The 15,074-nt window shown below is 31.8% G+C and overlaps 3 protein-coding genes and 1 non-coding gene across 5 annotated transcripts; 2 read left to right on the top strand and 2 right to left on the bottom strand.

The window, feature by feature from the left end:
- The first annotated feature begins 182 nt into the window (after positions 1 to 182).
- On the top strand, positions 183 to 9,966 carry LOC126852318 (RNA-binding protein 33-like). Its single transcript, XM_050596997.1, has 11 exons — positions 183 to 349; positions 615 to 714; positions 3,462 to 4,051; positions 4,216 to 5,141; positions 5,229 to 5,389; positions 5,462 to 5,635; positions 5,719 to 6,030; positions 6,110 to 6,266; positions 6,352 to 6,479; positions 7,305 to 7,931; positions 9,034 to 9,966. The coding sequence occupies exons 1-11, from the start codon at positions 339 to 341 to the stop codon at positions 9,208 to 9,210; spliced, it is 3,363 nt and encodes a 1,120-aa protein (XP_050452954.1). The 5' UTR covers positions 183 to 338; the 3' UTR covers positions 9,211 to 9,966.
- Positions 9,967 to 10,262: 296 nt separating this feature from the next.
- LOC126852614 (U6 spliceosomal RNA) lies at positions 10,263 to 10,369 on the bottom strand. Its single transcript, XR_007687856.1, has one exon. It is a non-coding gene; the product is annotated as a U6 spliceosomal RNA (small nuclear RNA).
- Positions 10,370 to 10,485: 116 nt separating this feature from the next.
- Positions 10,486 to 12,622, top strand: LOC126852357 (tRNA N6-adenosine threonylcarbamoyltransferase, mitochondrial). Of its 2 annotated transcripts, XM_050597098.1 has the most exons (6): positions 10,486 to 10,531; positions 10,862 to 10,961; positions 11,229 to 11,487; positions 11,567 to 11,695; positions 11,895 to 12,251; positions 12,316 to 12,622. In XM_050597098.1, the coding sequence occupies exons 1-6, from the start codon at positions 10,513 to 10,515 to the stop codon at positions 12,613 to 12,615; spliced, it is 1,164 nt and encodes a 387-aa protein (XP_050453055.1). In that variant the 5' UTR covers positions 10,486 to 10,512; the 3' UTR covers positions 12,616 to 12,622. The 2 variants fall into 2 exon arrangements, with proteins under 2 accessions (XP_050453055.1, XP_050453053.1); XM_050597096.1 differs by having other exon boundaries at positions 10,486 to 10,961.
- A 101-nt stretch (positions 12,623 to 12,723) lies between these two features.
- Positions 12,724 to 14,406, bottom strand: LOC126852360 (GTP-binding protein 10 homolog). Its single transcript, XM_050597101.1, has 4 exons — positions 14,186 to 14,406; positions 13,793 to 14,096; positions 13,493 to 13,711; positions 12,724 to 13,372 (listed from the first exon to the last, which is right to left on the bottom strand). The coding sequence occupies exons 1-4, from the start codon at positions 14,222 to 14,224 to the stop codon at positions 12,768 to 12,770; spliced, it is 1,167 nt and encodes a 388-aa protein (XP_050453058.1). The 5' UTR covers positions 14,225 to 14,406; the 3' UTR covers positions 12,724 to 12,767.
- Positions 14,407 to 15,074: the final 668 nt, after the last annotated feature.

Here is a 15,074-nt window from a genome sequence, read left to right as displayed (position 1 = left end):
AAAAAATTCCACTGAATTAAACGTCATGATTTCCACTAAAATCTAGTATCATTATTGGTATTTTAAAAAGATGATCGATTAATCGAATCCTATTTATCCCCACTTATCGATAAGCTCTCGATACGATTATGGGCCAATTTCATCATCTTCGGTTAGATTAACCGACGGCAGGGTGACAACTGAAATGATAAGAATGCTTGGTTTTCATTCACCTCTATTTTCTGTTGCCACCCTGCTGATTTTAACCGTCGGTAAACTTAACCGAAGGTGGTGAAATTGGCCCTATATCACGGCCATCAAAGACTTCTTTCTGTCTTACGAGAAACTGGAGGCTTACCATGTCAGAACAGTAAGTGTTTTCGTTTTTTATTTCGAGAGATAGAAAGAAAAGAGAATCTTGAATTCCAATTTATATGATTCCCTATCAAAAATGATACATTAAACAATAGTTTTGGAAAATTGCGATTGCGTTAACATTCGTGAAAATGAACAGGTTAGAATCGGCGTACGCCTCTAACAATGACGTTGTTGTGACTCGAAGCGAAAGATCTTTACCGCACTAACGTCTCGTTCACGTTTCCTTCTAAAAAGCTTTCTCTCGTTGAACCTTCCAGTGATGATACCTTGCTAGACGAAGATCTCGGAGATGAGGAATATGATTTGGGTAACGACGAGGAAGAAGCTCTTCTAGCAGATGACTATGAAATAGAGAGGGTGAGCATATTGTTTACCCATTATTTTTCAGTCGGATGAAGCTTTTACCTGTTTGATATATTCGGCTATTTCAATTGTGCTTTGCTATCATTGATACCTTAATTTAAAAATACCTTGTTCTTAAATTTTTGTTTTTGTATACATTTTACTTTTGTTGACCTAGTTTGTATTAAAAGTAGATTCTGCAATTACTACATCATTTAATATCAGATAATATCGACAATACGAATAGGAATGCCAAAGTGACGATTAAGGGCAACGGTATCTTTATTTCTGTTCTTGTTTAATATTCTCTAAAGAAGATTTCAATAGATAAAGAAAAGTTAAACTTGATTTTGCTCAAAGTTTTTTAATTTCAGATAGCGAATAATATTTATAATGTATATATTTATATTATTATCTATGTGTTAAAAAATGTTTAATATTTTTTGTGCATAAACTGAAAAAATTCGAACAATATGGGCGCAACGATGATTTTATTAACAAACTGTTGAGAGACTATACTAGAAAGGCTAAACTATGTATTTCTGAACTTCAAACTTTCAAACACATACGTGATGTATAATTGTTACATTAAGTATTAATGTTTATAGATATGTTCATATATATATATATAACGTTTGTTATATTGGCTAATTTTCCGGGTTATAAGTTGTGAATAAATATATTTACAACATAAGAAATAGTTATGTCACACACAAAGAAAAATTCGTGATATTAAGACTGTTCATCAAGATACAGCAAGAACATTTTTGTTTGATTGCAAATGGTTATGAAAATGTTACTACAATCTAAAAATGTATGCTTGATGTAAGCATTATGATTTGTGTTAATAGACAATTGCAGAATTTTATACAGGTTGAAAAAAATACTAGTAGTGTTATAATTCACAAGTTCTGATAGTAGACAAGAAAATTATATAAGAAGTGGGAACACAAATATATAACATTAGCTTACTAAATTGGAAATTAGTACAAAAAGTTAACAATATTGTTGTAATTTATTTTATTTTATAATAACAGCACATGTTTTTATAAATTCAACAGTTTGAGATATTATCTTGGAATATTTTCCTCTAAAGCAAATTAAATAATTTTTTTTGGACAAAAAATTGTATTAAAAGATACTTATTTGAGTGTCAGAATGCTACATGTATTTGTTTTACCCGCTGCGTAAATGCGATAACTTTTTGTATAGTAAGATCCATCAAGTGAGATTAAGTGAACGGAAATAATATGTAATGTGTTTATAAGTCCATTTAGATAGCGAATTGGTACTATATACACAATTTAATAATTTGCTAATTACCAATATAGATCTTTATTATATCTTGCCTCACTTATCAGAAGAGTTGGAGAATGGTCTAATGTAAGGTGATAAATACAAAATATGTAGAGATTTATCATTATAAATAGAAATTTATATATTACTAAATATTTTTTTGTTTATTCATATGGTATTGATATTTTATGATAAAAAAATTGTTATTATTAAAAATAAATTTAAATTTTTTTGTATGTGCAATACGTTTTCTAAAAATAATAAGACAAATTTATTTAAAGGTATATATATATATATATATATATATATATATATATAAATTTTTATAAAGAAAATAAATTATATAGAGAGAAAGCTTTCTATCACAATGTAAATTCTTACATTAAGCCATTTTAAAATATGTGTTACAGGCTTTGTTATTTAATTTTCAATATAGCGATTGTGAAAGGCTATATACATTTCAGTTTTTTTAATGCAAAATTGTATATCGCGATTTTTAGTATAAGTGTCCTCAAACTATCCGACAAACCAATGTGTAAGAAATAATTCAGTTATATTGATATAATAAGATAAATTCTGATTTCATTATAATTTGAATCTTTCCATTTAATGTAATCAACATATTATATATTAATGTTGTTTTAAAACTTATTGCAGATTTTCAACTTGAACATTATTGTATAAATATATATATTTTATTTATATCTGGTTATACAGTTTACACACTAGACATTATTGTAATACAAATATGTTATATGAAATTTATACGTGCTAAAATTAAAAAAAATAAACATCTGGCAAATTGTACTTGTAAAATTCTGTTAAAATTCTGTATAACTGCATGTATATATGAATTCTTTAGACTGAATTATATCGTACTACATTGATATTTGTAAGTTTTACCTTGTACAAAACATAAGCAATGTTTTATTATACAAAATTCGTATATCAAATGTTATATGATTATATATTTATCACTGATTAGCATTTTATCGATATAAGTTATCGGTTACATCGTAAAGGTATCATATTGCACATAGTCACATTTTTCCACCACTGTGTACTCAGACTTGTCACAATTATCAATCATACTTGTTTATAAGATCTTTCTGTTTTATTATTATTGTTAGAGATAAGAGCATGTTTCCTCAGTATGTTAATGGATGTAGAAAATTGGTGTAGAAGAAATCTTTGAAGAAGAAAATTCTTTTAAAACTAATATATATATATTTATCGCGGGGATCAAATGCGCACCAGAATCAGAAATCAGGACTCATACAATACTATATGTGAATGTATATATCGATAGTTCTCACAAATAGTTGGAGGAAGGAAGATATTCCACTTATGCGCACTTTAAATATACATTAATTATGATATAATAAAACGTAGATTATAACTACATTATATGGATAAATATCTTATATTTGCATTACAAATATCTGCCAATTTGATTCCCCGAGCAGCAGAATAGCTATAAGGGAGAAGAGGAAACAGATGATGTACTGGACTTAGGAGTCACGGATGCGCTCGACGACTTAGATGGCGAAGACGAGAATATAGAGTTTAGTAGAGGCAATACTGATAAACATAGCGATAACGATTTCTATAAAGATGGAGAACATCCGATGGACATACAGCCTGCGTCGTCGTATTATGAGCAAGACGAGGGTGCTGAGCAATACGCGAACGAGCAGGCATCGCGTCAGGCCGGCAAAAATTCAGAGTCCAATAACGTTAATATTTCTAATAATATTGGCAAGGGCGATCTGCGCGAGAAGCTCCAAAGAAACATGCAGAAGACTGTTTACATCGGCAACGGGCAAGGAATGGAGGACGACGACTGCGAGGAAGCGAAGGAGAGGCGCAACAGATTTCAAAACGAGCGTACGATGATTTCTCCAAAGATGAATAATGATATTCCGGAAACCTTAGAGAATGTCGTCACATCGGAACCATCCAGAACGCCGTTCAGAGGAAGAGGACGAGGCCGTGGAATAAGAGGGAGCAGAGGAGGACGATTTAACATACAAAACACTGGAAACTTCAATCCAAGGTAACAATGTGAGCTTAATAATAAATGATACAATTATACAATAATAGTAATATTAATATAATAATCTTAATGATTGAATAAATAAAAATAAAACATGTTATTTACATTATTTTTGTTTAAATGTCACTAATAGATATACATTTTATGAAATGCTTTGTTTACAGGTTTGGTACGGTACGGCCCGGTAATTTCGATAATCAACCGCCTGCTTGTAGACCGCCACTAATAGAGACCAGACCGCCGTGTCTCCTTAGCTTACCAAGTAACATACCAAATCAGCAGCAGATAATGTATCAACAACAAGCTAATCCACAACAGCCCTTTCAACAGCCCTTCGGTCCAAATGGTCCATTGCAAGGGCCACCAGCACAATTTACGGAGAATAGGCCGCAATTCAGTCCCGGACAATTCCAGGGACCGATGGGGCCACGTCCGATCGGCAGCCAGAGGTTGCCTGAATACGGACTTAGGAATCCTTTGGCGGGAGGATCCATGCAAAGACCGAGCTATAATTGTCCGCCCAATCAGCAGCCGCCGTTTCATCCGCCGATGCAGCCACCGCCGTTTCCAAATCCGGGCGGCATCATGCAAGAAAATCGATCGGGTCTGCAGAGCAATCAAGGAGGACCTTTGTTACAAGGAAATCCGGGAGGAGGATCGCTTCTCGGTAACCCGAATTGTCTGTTGTTGCCTGGAAATCCACCCAATATGTTGCCCCCTGCTGGAGGGAATCTACCAGTGACTATGGGCCAGGGATTTCCGCGCCAGCAGCAAGCGCTGCCAAGCGCCTCTCAAGGTCCGCCTATACAAAATCTGCCGCCGAACGTGCAGATGTCTAGTCAGCCGCTCTTCGAGAACAGGCTGCCGCCGCCACAGTTTCAAGAGCACCAGTTTGAAGGCCGGAATACGTATGATGCAAGAGCCGGTTTTCATCCTTCCGATCAAGTACCCAATAACCAATTTAATAATACGATGCAACCCGTACCGCAACAGTCGGCGTCTAATATATCACACAGTGTGTCTTTACCTCCAGGGCACAAGATTCTAATCAATCCTCATTTTAGAGGCACCGTTCAACCCGCGAACGATAGTAAGTGTCTCTAACATATATATCAAATGTATTTAGATAATTGATACTTTTGCTAAAAAAATTATCTCTTGTGATAATTGCATGCAGCTCGACTCGTTTGGGATTCTAATCAACAACAAGCCCAATCACAAGTTTCTCACAGTGGACAATTTCCACAACCGCCATCATCGTATCAAAATCAGGGACCCTATAATCAAACCCAACAAGGTTCATCGCATCAACTAAACTATCAGCAGAATAAAAGTGACGTAAGTAATTGCATAAAATACATAGAAGCAAAAAGTGAATAAACTTGTAAATTATCACTATTCGCATTATAGGATCCATACGCATATTTTTCTGATGTGTGGCAAGAAAATAGACCACAGAAGCTTCAGAATAGTCCTAATAAGCATTATCCCTCGGATAACAATTATTCCCGAGAGAGCGGTTACAGTGATGGTAATAAATATAAATTGAATAGCCAATGGGAGCAAAGAGATAGCTATCAAGAGGTAAATATTATATCATAATTCAAAAGTGATGCTTGTATTAGATTTTTTGTATCGGACGCTCAATCTTTCGTTTTCTTTATTAGGATTATAGAGGATCTCATCAAAATTATCGAGAAAGAGATTTGCCGCTACGAACAAGAAACGATCATACGCAGAGGAGTAGAACGCCATCAAATACGTATCGCGGTAACTCTTACGATCAAGTCCACAATCTGAAATTTTCTAGACCAGCGAATATTGCACCTCGTGGAGCGAATAAACCGCCGCAAAAGAGGTTATCTGAGTCTTCGGATAAAGGACCGCGAGAAGTAAGTCCAAAGCGCAATAAGCCGTCTAATAGAAATCTTCAAGAAGTGCGAAGAGTGGATACAGCAAGTGAAACAGTCGCTGACAAGGTGAGTTTCTCATTTTACAAAGAATTGGTTTTCATCAATTACAATAGAATCTAAATACATCACAAAGCTATGATTTCAGAATGAAGATAATGATCCAGAGATGCAGGAATACCGTAAGAAAATGGAAGAGCAAAAACGTCTTCGGGAGAAGATATTACGTGAGAAGGAGAACAGACGTAAGATGGCTGCGATAGAGAAACAAAATGAAGATGCCAAGATTGATTCAAATACTGCAGGTAAATTGATTTGTTGTTTATACTTGTACAAACACACTTTTATATTTTTCTTATCGATTACAACGATATGATCGAAATATTTTAGTGACTGAAAGTACACAGCAAGAAATAAAACCTGCATCAGCATTAATGGGGATTGTAAAGGATGGTGTTAAAACTCGCCCTAATGTTGCTAAAGGACGCGGCCGTCCTACCAATATACAGAGCACAGAGGTACAACATTAAATGTATCAATATTATATTCCTCAGTTGTGATTAAATTCTTGATGACAAGATGTATAAATTATACAATTGTATTATATAAATATATATACATTATATGTATTATATATATATATATATATATATATATATACATGTACATATATATATCCATATACATACATTTCTGTACGTGTAAAGAGAAACCTTATAACGAACTTCTATTCTGACGTATGATTCATTTATAAGTAACAGGGACATGATCCAGTGATAATATTTTTTAATGAAATTTACATAATACTTATTATGCACAAACAGTTACAAAACGATATATAATTGTATGTAAATGTATTTACGTGTATATAAAAATTGGATATAGACCAGTACATTTAGACTGAAGAAATTATTATCTCTCTTCAGAGTCAGCAGTTTTGTTATACTGCATGTTTATTAATTAATAGAAAATATTTTTTAAACATATATATTTTATCATTAATTGTATGGATTTTTAAATGAGGTATCACTAAATTACACATACAATTTTTTTAAAGTTACTGTATATTTTTTTTTTGTTCCAATAAAATATACTTTTTCAATACATTTTGTTTTTTTTCTCATTTTTCCTCCAGACTAAACATATTTTAACAGACTTTAAAAAATTCAAAGTTTGCAAACTTTTTAATTAAAGTAAATTGTTTAGAGGAAATATGAATATTATTAATATAGTTTAGTCAGAGATTTTTGTTTTATGTTATTATTTTGATGAAATAACTAATTTTTACAATAGTTAAATAAATATATAATAATTTATCTAAAATCACGTATTTTTTGTTGTAGGCAGCAGACAGACCATCTAATATGCGAATTGTCAGAACGATACCAACTATACAAACTAACGATTTGTCAGATACAATTGGTTCGAGAGATAATAACTCCAGATATGCAACTAATCAAGCCGGTGATATTGTACAAATGAGACAAGTGATACAACAATCTGGCACGCGAAGAGTAGTAATACAAAAGCCTCTGCTAAATTCGCAAAAGACTATCGCTACCACGATACAGAAAACTGTCTCCAATTTGCAGAAGAATCAGGGATTACAACAGAAAGTAGTTCCGAGTACGCAAGTTATACCAGCGCAGAAACTCGTACAAAATCAAGTCAATGCATTGCAAAAATCTGGAACTGTTGGACCGAAAAGCACAAATATTGGCCAGAGAATGATAACACATAAAACACCTGGTAGCTTTCAGAAAACTGTAATCAATGATAACGCCAATGTTCACGGCCAAAAAGTCATGAATGCGCAACAAAATCCCCAGCGAATCGTGTTGCAAAAGTCTGCAGTTCAAGCAAAAAAATTACCTGAGATAAAGACGAACACAGTTAAATTAGAAAATTTGGCTGCGAGCACTTCTGAAGCCCAAATCAGACGTATGTGTCAAGCCATCGGAACCATTGAGGTGACTATATTTACATGAAAATGTTTCACCTGGCACACTTGTTTTTATCAATTATTATTGGCACGCTTATTACATTTATTACACATGTTTCATACATTTTCTGTACTTTTAAGTTTATGGAAAATGTTTAGATTTAGGATTATAGATACCAAAGCATAGCTATTTACTTTCTGCAAGCTTTATGCATATATATTCCTATATAAGAAATATTACCTTTATAAGAAACATTTTATTTGGACAAATATGCGCATAGAAGATAACAAATATATTATTTCTTTATAGATATCTTGTTATTACAAAGTATTATAGCAAAGTATTAGAGACTTTTGGTATATGTTGATTAGTTGTTTTTAGCTGTTAACTTAGATAGCTACAATAATTTCATTCCAAAGATAAATATTATAATTAGAAATAAGCAATATTTCAAAAAAAAAAGAAAAAAATAAGAAAAAGAAAAAAAACGTTTCTATCAACATTTCTCACATACGAATATATTATAATGCTTTTGTTTTATATTGAATGATTAGAATGATTAGAATTTTATAATGTATTGATTTGTTTTAGATACATTGCATGCATGTAATGTAATGACTAATACTTAATACATCTGACCATATATTATGTTCGTTATATAAAAACTAGGATATAATTAAAAAACAAATTTTTTTACAATATTACTACAATATAATCACAGATTATTTGATAATTGATATATATTTATTTTTAGTTTATATAATTTTTCCAATATCATTTTTTCTTCTTTTTATAAAAGATGTAAGCACACACACATACATTTTAGAAGTGTGATGAAATCTGTAAACTTTACATCGCAATACAAGTTTGAGAGATAACTATTGTAATAAAACCAATCACGAATTCTGCAAAACTTGAAATTGTTAATGACTTCATGACATTTCCTTATTTTGTTCCTCTCGAAAATGTATGCAGTATATAAACAAATGTGTTAGTTAAAAGAAACTCGTTAGTTTTCTTTGAAAATTATTACATTTTTTTTGCTTATATATAGACACTCACTTTTATATTTATTTTAAATATACTTGACAATCTAATAACAGTATATTCTCTATTCTTCGTGTTATAGAGCATACGTATGGGCGAGGGTAATGCGACCATTGTGTTTAAGACACAATCTGCCGCCATGGTGTTTCACAAGAAATACCAGCGTAAAATGCTCGATCTATCGCTGATAACCGTTCGCCTTGTACCGCAAAGCATTCTCGCCAATAAAGTGGTAACGGCGACCGCGAAGAAATCTTAGAGATGAATCTCGAAATATTATCAGCATATTTTTAGCGTTAATTCCATGTAAACCGTGACTTTCCTAGATGATACTTTTCTCGTTTTAAGGTCCATTAGACCTGTTTAATAGAGATAAAAACATGTATCTATATATTTTATACACATATATATTCCACAACATTATAGAAATTTGTAAAGTTTAGTGAAAATGTAGTGAAACGTCTACTGGACTTTCAGTAGAAGAATAATGTAAACGATAAGAGTTCTCGAAATTTTTCAACAAAGCACGAGACATAAATTATTATTTACGAGAACTCGTCTATGTATATATAAGAAAAAATTGTATATTTCGTATAAAATAATGTATAATGATGTGCATATGAAATAAAATAACCTGCAACAATATGCAAGTAGAAGAAAAAAATGATTGTATGAAGTTTATTATAGTGATAATATAATGATAATATACTTTCTTAAAGCGTTAGTGCTTTACGAGCGGAAATAAAATTTATTCTATTAAAATCAGTTCTATCTCAAAGAATATCTCGCGAATCATAGTATAGAGAATAAATGTATAATTAAGTAAGAGAGGAAACGCTCATTATACAAAAGATTCTAGAATATATTGATAATATATAATCTAGATAATCGATAGAGTGATAAACTTATAGAGTGCATAAACAATCATATTGCAATAAACTGCAGCTTATTTAGAATATCAGCTCTAACTTTATTATTAGTACTTTATTAAATTTATAAGTTTATTTTTACAAAATGCTGTCGTAAATTAGAAAAATAATAAAAATAAGTATATATGGAAAAAGAAATGGATGTTACTGATCGTGTAAGCGTTATCATTATTATATAAGTATCCTTTAACATTCTCTTTGCTTTTTTTAAAGGTTGCCATTAAAAAAATAAAGATTAACATCTCAATATTTATTGATATATCAAAACTATTGTAAAATAATTTATATTTATTAAGTAAAATTAAAATATCTCAATGGCCTCTGCTTTCAATTAAATTAATAATTATTACTATTAATTTAAAATTTAAACTAATTAGGAGCAAAAAATGTGGAACGCTTCACGATTTTGCGTGTCATCCTTGCGCAGGGGCCATGCTAATCTTCTCTGTATCGTTCCAATTTTAGTATATGTACTGCCGAAGCAGGTACAAACGCACGTTTCGAACAAGTTACTTATAAACTAAGTATCTCTATAAATGTACTTGCGAGAAACTAAAAATGACAATTCGCCGTCTAGTGGAGAAACTATATACTATATTCGAGAGACTGACTTTTGTACATGGCGCGTCTGAATGAAAATTCGAATATATAGTATATTTTTGTTATATTATTGACAAGAATTAATAAGAAAAATATATAAAATAATTATAACGGTGATATATATTTGTGCGTTTTAATTTCATTAAGATATATACGCGATCGAAGTCCTATGTTTGATATAGCCTATAATATATTTATGTTTTGTATTCATTCTAATATTATCAGTACTAATATTTTGTCATTTAATAATGGCCAAGTGTGCGTTTTTATCGCATAAATTGTCATTAGAGTTCTGTCAACATTTAAAATTTTTACGTACGAGTAATTGGATATTAAATGCAGTGCGAAAGTTTGCGGACGACAGACCGGCTATTATTTTAGGGATCGAAACAAGCTGCGACGATACAGGATGCGGAATCGTGGACACTACAGGAAAAATATTGAGCGAGGTGATAAACTCGCAGCATCTTACTCACTTAAGGTAATTGTGATTATCATATCTCGCGAGCAACGTATCTTTGGAAAATTAATGAGTTTTGATACACACATATTTTATTCGCTGTTATAAATGAATCTATTATTTCAGATCGTATTTAGTTATTACATCAAATACAAATTTATTTCTATGTATTATTCAGAAAAAGTTAACAAAACTTTATTTAAATTATTTTTAAGATAAATAATAATTTAAAAATTTTTAAGCAATGCATTTTAATTCTAATTGTATTCTAATTATATTGTTTTTCAGGCTTGGCGGCATAATACCTACAATCGCCTATGATATGCACAGACAACATATTACTTCAATTTGTGAAGATGCACTAAGATCAGCAAATTTAAGATTAAAAGATATAGATGCTATTGCAACCACAACTAAACCAGGTCTTCCTTTATCACTTGCTGTTGGAAATACCTTTGGCAAATATCTCTCTAGAATTGGTAACAAGCCATATATACCAATTCATCACATGGAAGCTCATGCATTAACAACACGTATGGTGCAGAAAGTATGTTGAAAATATAGTTGTATATAAAAAAAGGATTTGTGTTGTACGTAGTATGAATTAATCATATAATATTTTATAGGTAGACTTTCCTTTTCTCGTTTTGCTTGTGTCAGGTGGCCATAGTTTACTAGCAATTGTTGAAAATGTAGATAAATTTTATACATTAGGTACTACATTGGATAATGCACCTGGTGAAGTTTTTGATAAGGTATATTTGTAAAAAAAATTTACTACTTATGCTATATATATCATATTAAATATATTATATTTTCTCCATTTCAATTTTTTTTTTTTGATAAATTTGAGATTAATTTTGCTTCCGAAAATTATATGGCAAAAATTTATAAAAGATCATATATAATGTAAAAAGACAATAAATCTCTAATGTAATTTAATAATGATTGTAGATTGCTCGCAGACTCAAGCTTGCAAATATAGCAGAATTTTCACATATGAGAGGTGGCCAAGCCATAGAGTGTGCAGCGAGCAAAGCGACAGATCCGACTAAATTTGTATTCGAACCTGTCATGTCGGGAAAGAGAAATTGTCAATTTACTTTCTCAGGTATATTAAACAGATGTTTGACGTACATTAGCAATCAAGAAAAAGAACATGATATTGATGGTAGCACAGTGATTCCCGATGTATATAATCTCTGCGCTGCGCTGCAAATATCTGCTGTAAAGCACATATGTCTTAGAACGCAAAGGGCAATGGAATTTATTAATAAATTGAATTTGATATCGAAGGAGAAACGAACTTTGGTATGTTGGTAAGAGTACTTGCATGAATTTCTTGTACTTATTTTACATATTTATTTAAATACAGGTAGTATCTGGTGGAGTGGCCTGTAATAATTTCTTAGCAGAAGCTTTAGAAATTGTTTGCTTGGAAAAAGGTTTTAAATTTATTAGAACTCCACCCCGATTATGTAACGACAATGGCGTAATGATTGCATGGAACGGCGTGGAGAGGTGGACGGCGAATGTAGGCGTTATCCGAGATAGGAACGAGATTGAAATGGTAACTGCTGAGAAAAAGGCACCACTCGGGGAAAGTTGGATCGAAAGAGTGCAAGAGGCCAACATAAAATGTAAATTAGTAAAATTAAAAGGGCTTTTAGATTAAACACTAATTGATATTCAATTTCAATCTCTCATTTGGATCTCTGTATTCTCAAATAATTAACAATCAAGAGCTTGGCACACTTTTGACGAGTCGTTATTAACAATAGAGTTTAATTATTTTACAAAACATTTATTTTCTTATGTTATATAAATCTATACAACAGTCGATGTATGTTGTTCGCTTTGCCGCTTTAGCCGCTGCATCAGTTGAAAGTCTAAAGAATCATACTCAGTGATGTGTTTTCGTTCTTCATATTTATCTAAAATATTTCGTATCCTCTCTTTAATTTCTTCTATTTGTTTTTTATTTTTCGAAATTAAAGACACGGGTAAAATATCGTCAATATGTATAATTTGCTCAGGCCGCATTTCTTCTGGACATGTAACCACATAGTTAGATAAATCATATAATGCTGGCTTAACTTCTTTGAGGATATTATCAGCATTGTCAGTGTCCATTTTATTGATTATAATCATGGTTGGCATTTTTAATAGGTCTGGTTTGTAAAGTTCGATCTCTTTGTTTAGTAAGACCACAGTTTCTAAACAGGATCTACGCATATGCTTGAGTGACAATTGAAAACCTTGTATGTCTACAATGAACAGGAGCAGCTTTGTTCTTTCAATGTGCTTCAAGAATTTATGACCCATTCCAATATTCATATGTGCACCCTCGATCAGACCTGGTAAGTCTGCAACAGTGATTTTCCTCTCATCTTTATATGCCATGGTCCCCAATCTGGGCCTTATAGTAGTAACTGCAAAATATACAATTGCAAAATCTGATCTGTCCCAAATATTAATAAGAGGGCAGGTTTCGTTAAGATAATATAATGGCATAGAATAAATTAGTAGGATTGTGCAGATTAAAATCTTACAGGGATAACTAGCAATTTTAGGTTTAGCTTTTGAAACCGCCGCCAAGAATGTGCTCTTGCCGGCATTGGGAAAGCCGACTAGTCCAACATCAGCAATTAGTTTCAAGTCCAGCTTTATCATCTGAGATTCTCCTTTTAATCCACAATAACCTGTTTCCTCACATCCACCCATTCCACCTTTTGCTACCAATAATTTTGTATCTTCTTTGTTTAACTCTCCTAAATTTTATATGAAAAAAATGAGAAATTGAGCAATGAATATATACAAAATGAACATAAAACTTGAGAAATTATGTTTACCTAACAATACTCCATTCTGGTTATATATCATGATGCCACGTGGGACTGAAATAATTTTATCTTGACCAGGTACACCTATAATTCCTTTGGCCATACTGTCACTTCCTGAATCCGCCTTAATCCGTTTGGTCTTCAAGCTTTTGACAACATTCTCCAAGGTCAGTCCATCTTTTGCAATCACATACACATTACCTCCTGCACCTCCGATTCCACCATAACGAGGTAAGCCAGCTCCTCCCGTGCCTCCTCTGACATGAAGATGTAATGTGTCGAGGAATGTCGAGCGTAGATATTTTCTGGGTAGCTACAAAAATGAAATGTTTCTTTTGAAAATATGACAGTTTCTATTTAAATATAAACGTTCCATAATTTAATAAAAAATATCCATTTTACCTTTTTGGCATAATCTAAAATCTGTGTTAAAAGTACCATTATAATAAATGTTATAAGAGATAATTCTCAAATTTATTATTAATTTTTTTTTAACGTTTTTACACTTAATATTTTTTTTTTTTAATTTCCTTTGTTCATCAATCGAATAATAGTGGCACATGTCATTTTCTTACAAGAAGTTAAGTTATTGTGCACGCCATATTTATACGAAATACGCTAATTTATCGGCCGAGATTACCGATCGAAATTCATCGATAAGTATGCAAGATGTAGCTTCTAGATGTCATCTTGGTCTTTATTTCGGCCATTTTGTTTAATGAAGCTGAGTAACTTTGAGGGCCAATTTCACCACCTTCGGTTAAGTTAACCGACGTTTAAAATCAGCAGGATGGCAACAGAAAATAGAGGTGAATGAAAACCAAGCATTCTTATCATTTCAGTTGCCACCCTGCCATCGGTTAATCTAACCGAAGGTGAAATTAGCCCTGAAAGTGCAAACCGTTTTCTCTTCGGCAATGTTTCGAAGATGCTTATTAAAGATATAGTGAGACGCAATGGATTTCTTCTCTCGCTGATCTAAATCCTTTTTGAGTAGCTGAGATTGGAAAACTATTCCTACGGTAATATATTTTTATTAAAACTATCTTTATTTAATTTTTGACTAACGTCCATTCCAACAAAAATATAATTTTTTCTCTTTCATTCTTTCCTTGCAGTAGAATGTTTGTTTTTGTGTTTTTATTGTTATATATTATTCAAGATTTGCTTTAATGTTTTCATAAGTTTTACGTTCTGTATTTATAAAAGGTTCATATATAATTTCCATAATGATAAAATATATTGGTGACATTAAACAACGATGCTGAAATAAACGCGAAAGAAGTCACCG

Source organism: Cataglyphis hispanica, chromosome 10 (genome assembly GCF_021464435.1).
Source record: "Cataglyphis hispanica isolate Lineage 1 chromosome 10, ULB_Chis1_1.0, whole genome shotgun sequence".
Classification (NCBI taxonomy): Eukaryota; Metazoa; Arthropoda; class Insecta; order Hymenoptera; family Formicidae; genus Cataglyphis; species Cataglyphis hispanica.
Note: the sequence above shows the minus strand (reverse complement) of the source record. Positions and strands in the feature narration are given on the sequence as shown.

What these genes read in the sequence shown, in the direction of transcription:
- LOC126852318 (XM_050596997.1), top strand. An exon ending in GTGAAACAGTCGCTGACAAG is followed by an intron (nt 6,031 to 6,109) that starts GTGAGTTTCTCA and finishes CTATGATTTCAG; the next exon opens with AATGAAGATAATGATCCAGA. An exon ending in GATTGATTCAAATACTGCAG is followed by an intron (nt 6,267 to 6,351) that starts GTAAATTGATTT and finishes GAAATATTTTAG; the next exon opens with TGACTGAAAGTACACAGCAA.
- LOC126852357 (XM_050597096.1), top strand. Translation starts at nt 10,729, where the DNA reads ATGGCCAAGTGTGCGTTTTTATCGCATAAATTGTCATTAGAGTTCTGT. An exon ending in CAACACGTATGGTGCAGAAA is followed by an intron (nt 11,488 to 11,566) that starts GTATGTTGAAAA and finishes AATATTTTATAG; the next exon opens with GTAGACTTTCCTTTTCTCGT. An exon ending in CGAAGGAGAAACGAACTTTG is followed by an intron (nt 12,252 to 12,315) that starts GTATGTTGGTAA and finishes ATTTAAATACAG; the next exon opens with GTAGTATCTGGTGGAGTGGC.
- LOC126852360 (XM_050597101.1), bottom strand. Translation starts at nt 14,224, where the DNA reads ATGGTACTTTTAACACAGATTTTAGATTATGCCAAAAAG. An exon ending in TTTTAGATTATGCCAAAAAG is followed by an intron (nt 14,097 to 14,185) that starts GTAAAATGGATA and finishes TCATTTTTGTAG; the next exon opens with CTACCCAGAAAATATCTACG. An exon ending in TAAAATTGCTAGTTATCCCT is followed by an intron (nt 13,373 to 13,492) that starts GTAAGATTTTAA and finishes TATATTTTGCAG; the next exon opens with TTACTACTATAAGGCCCAGA.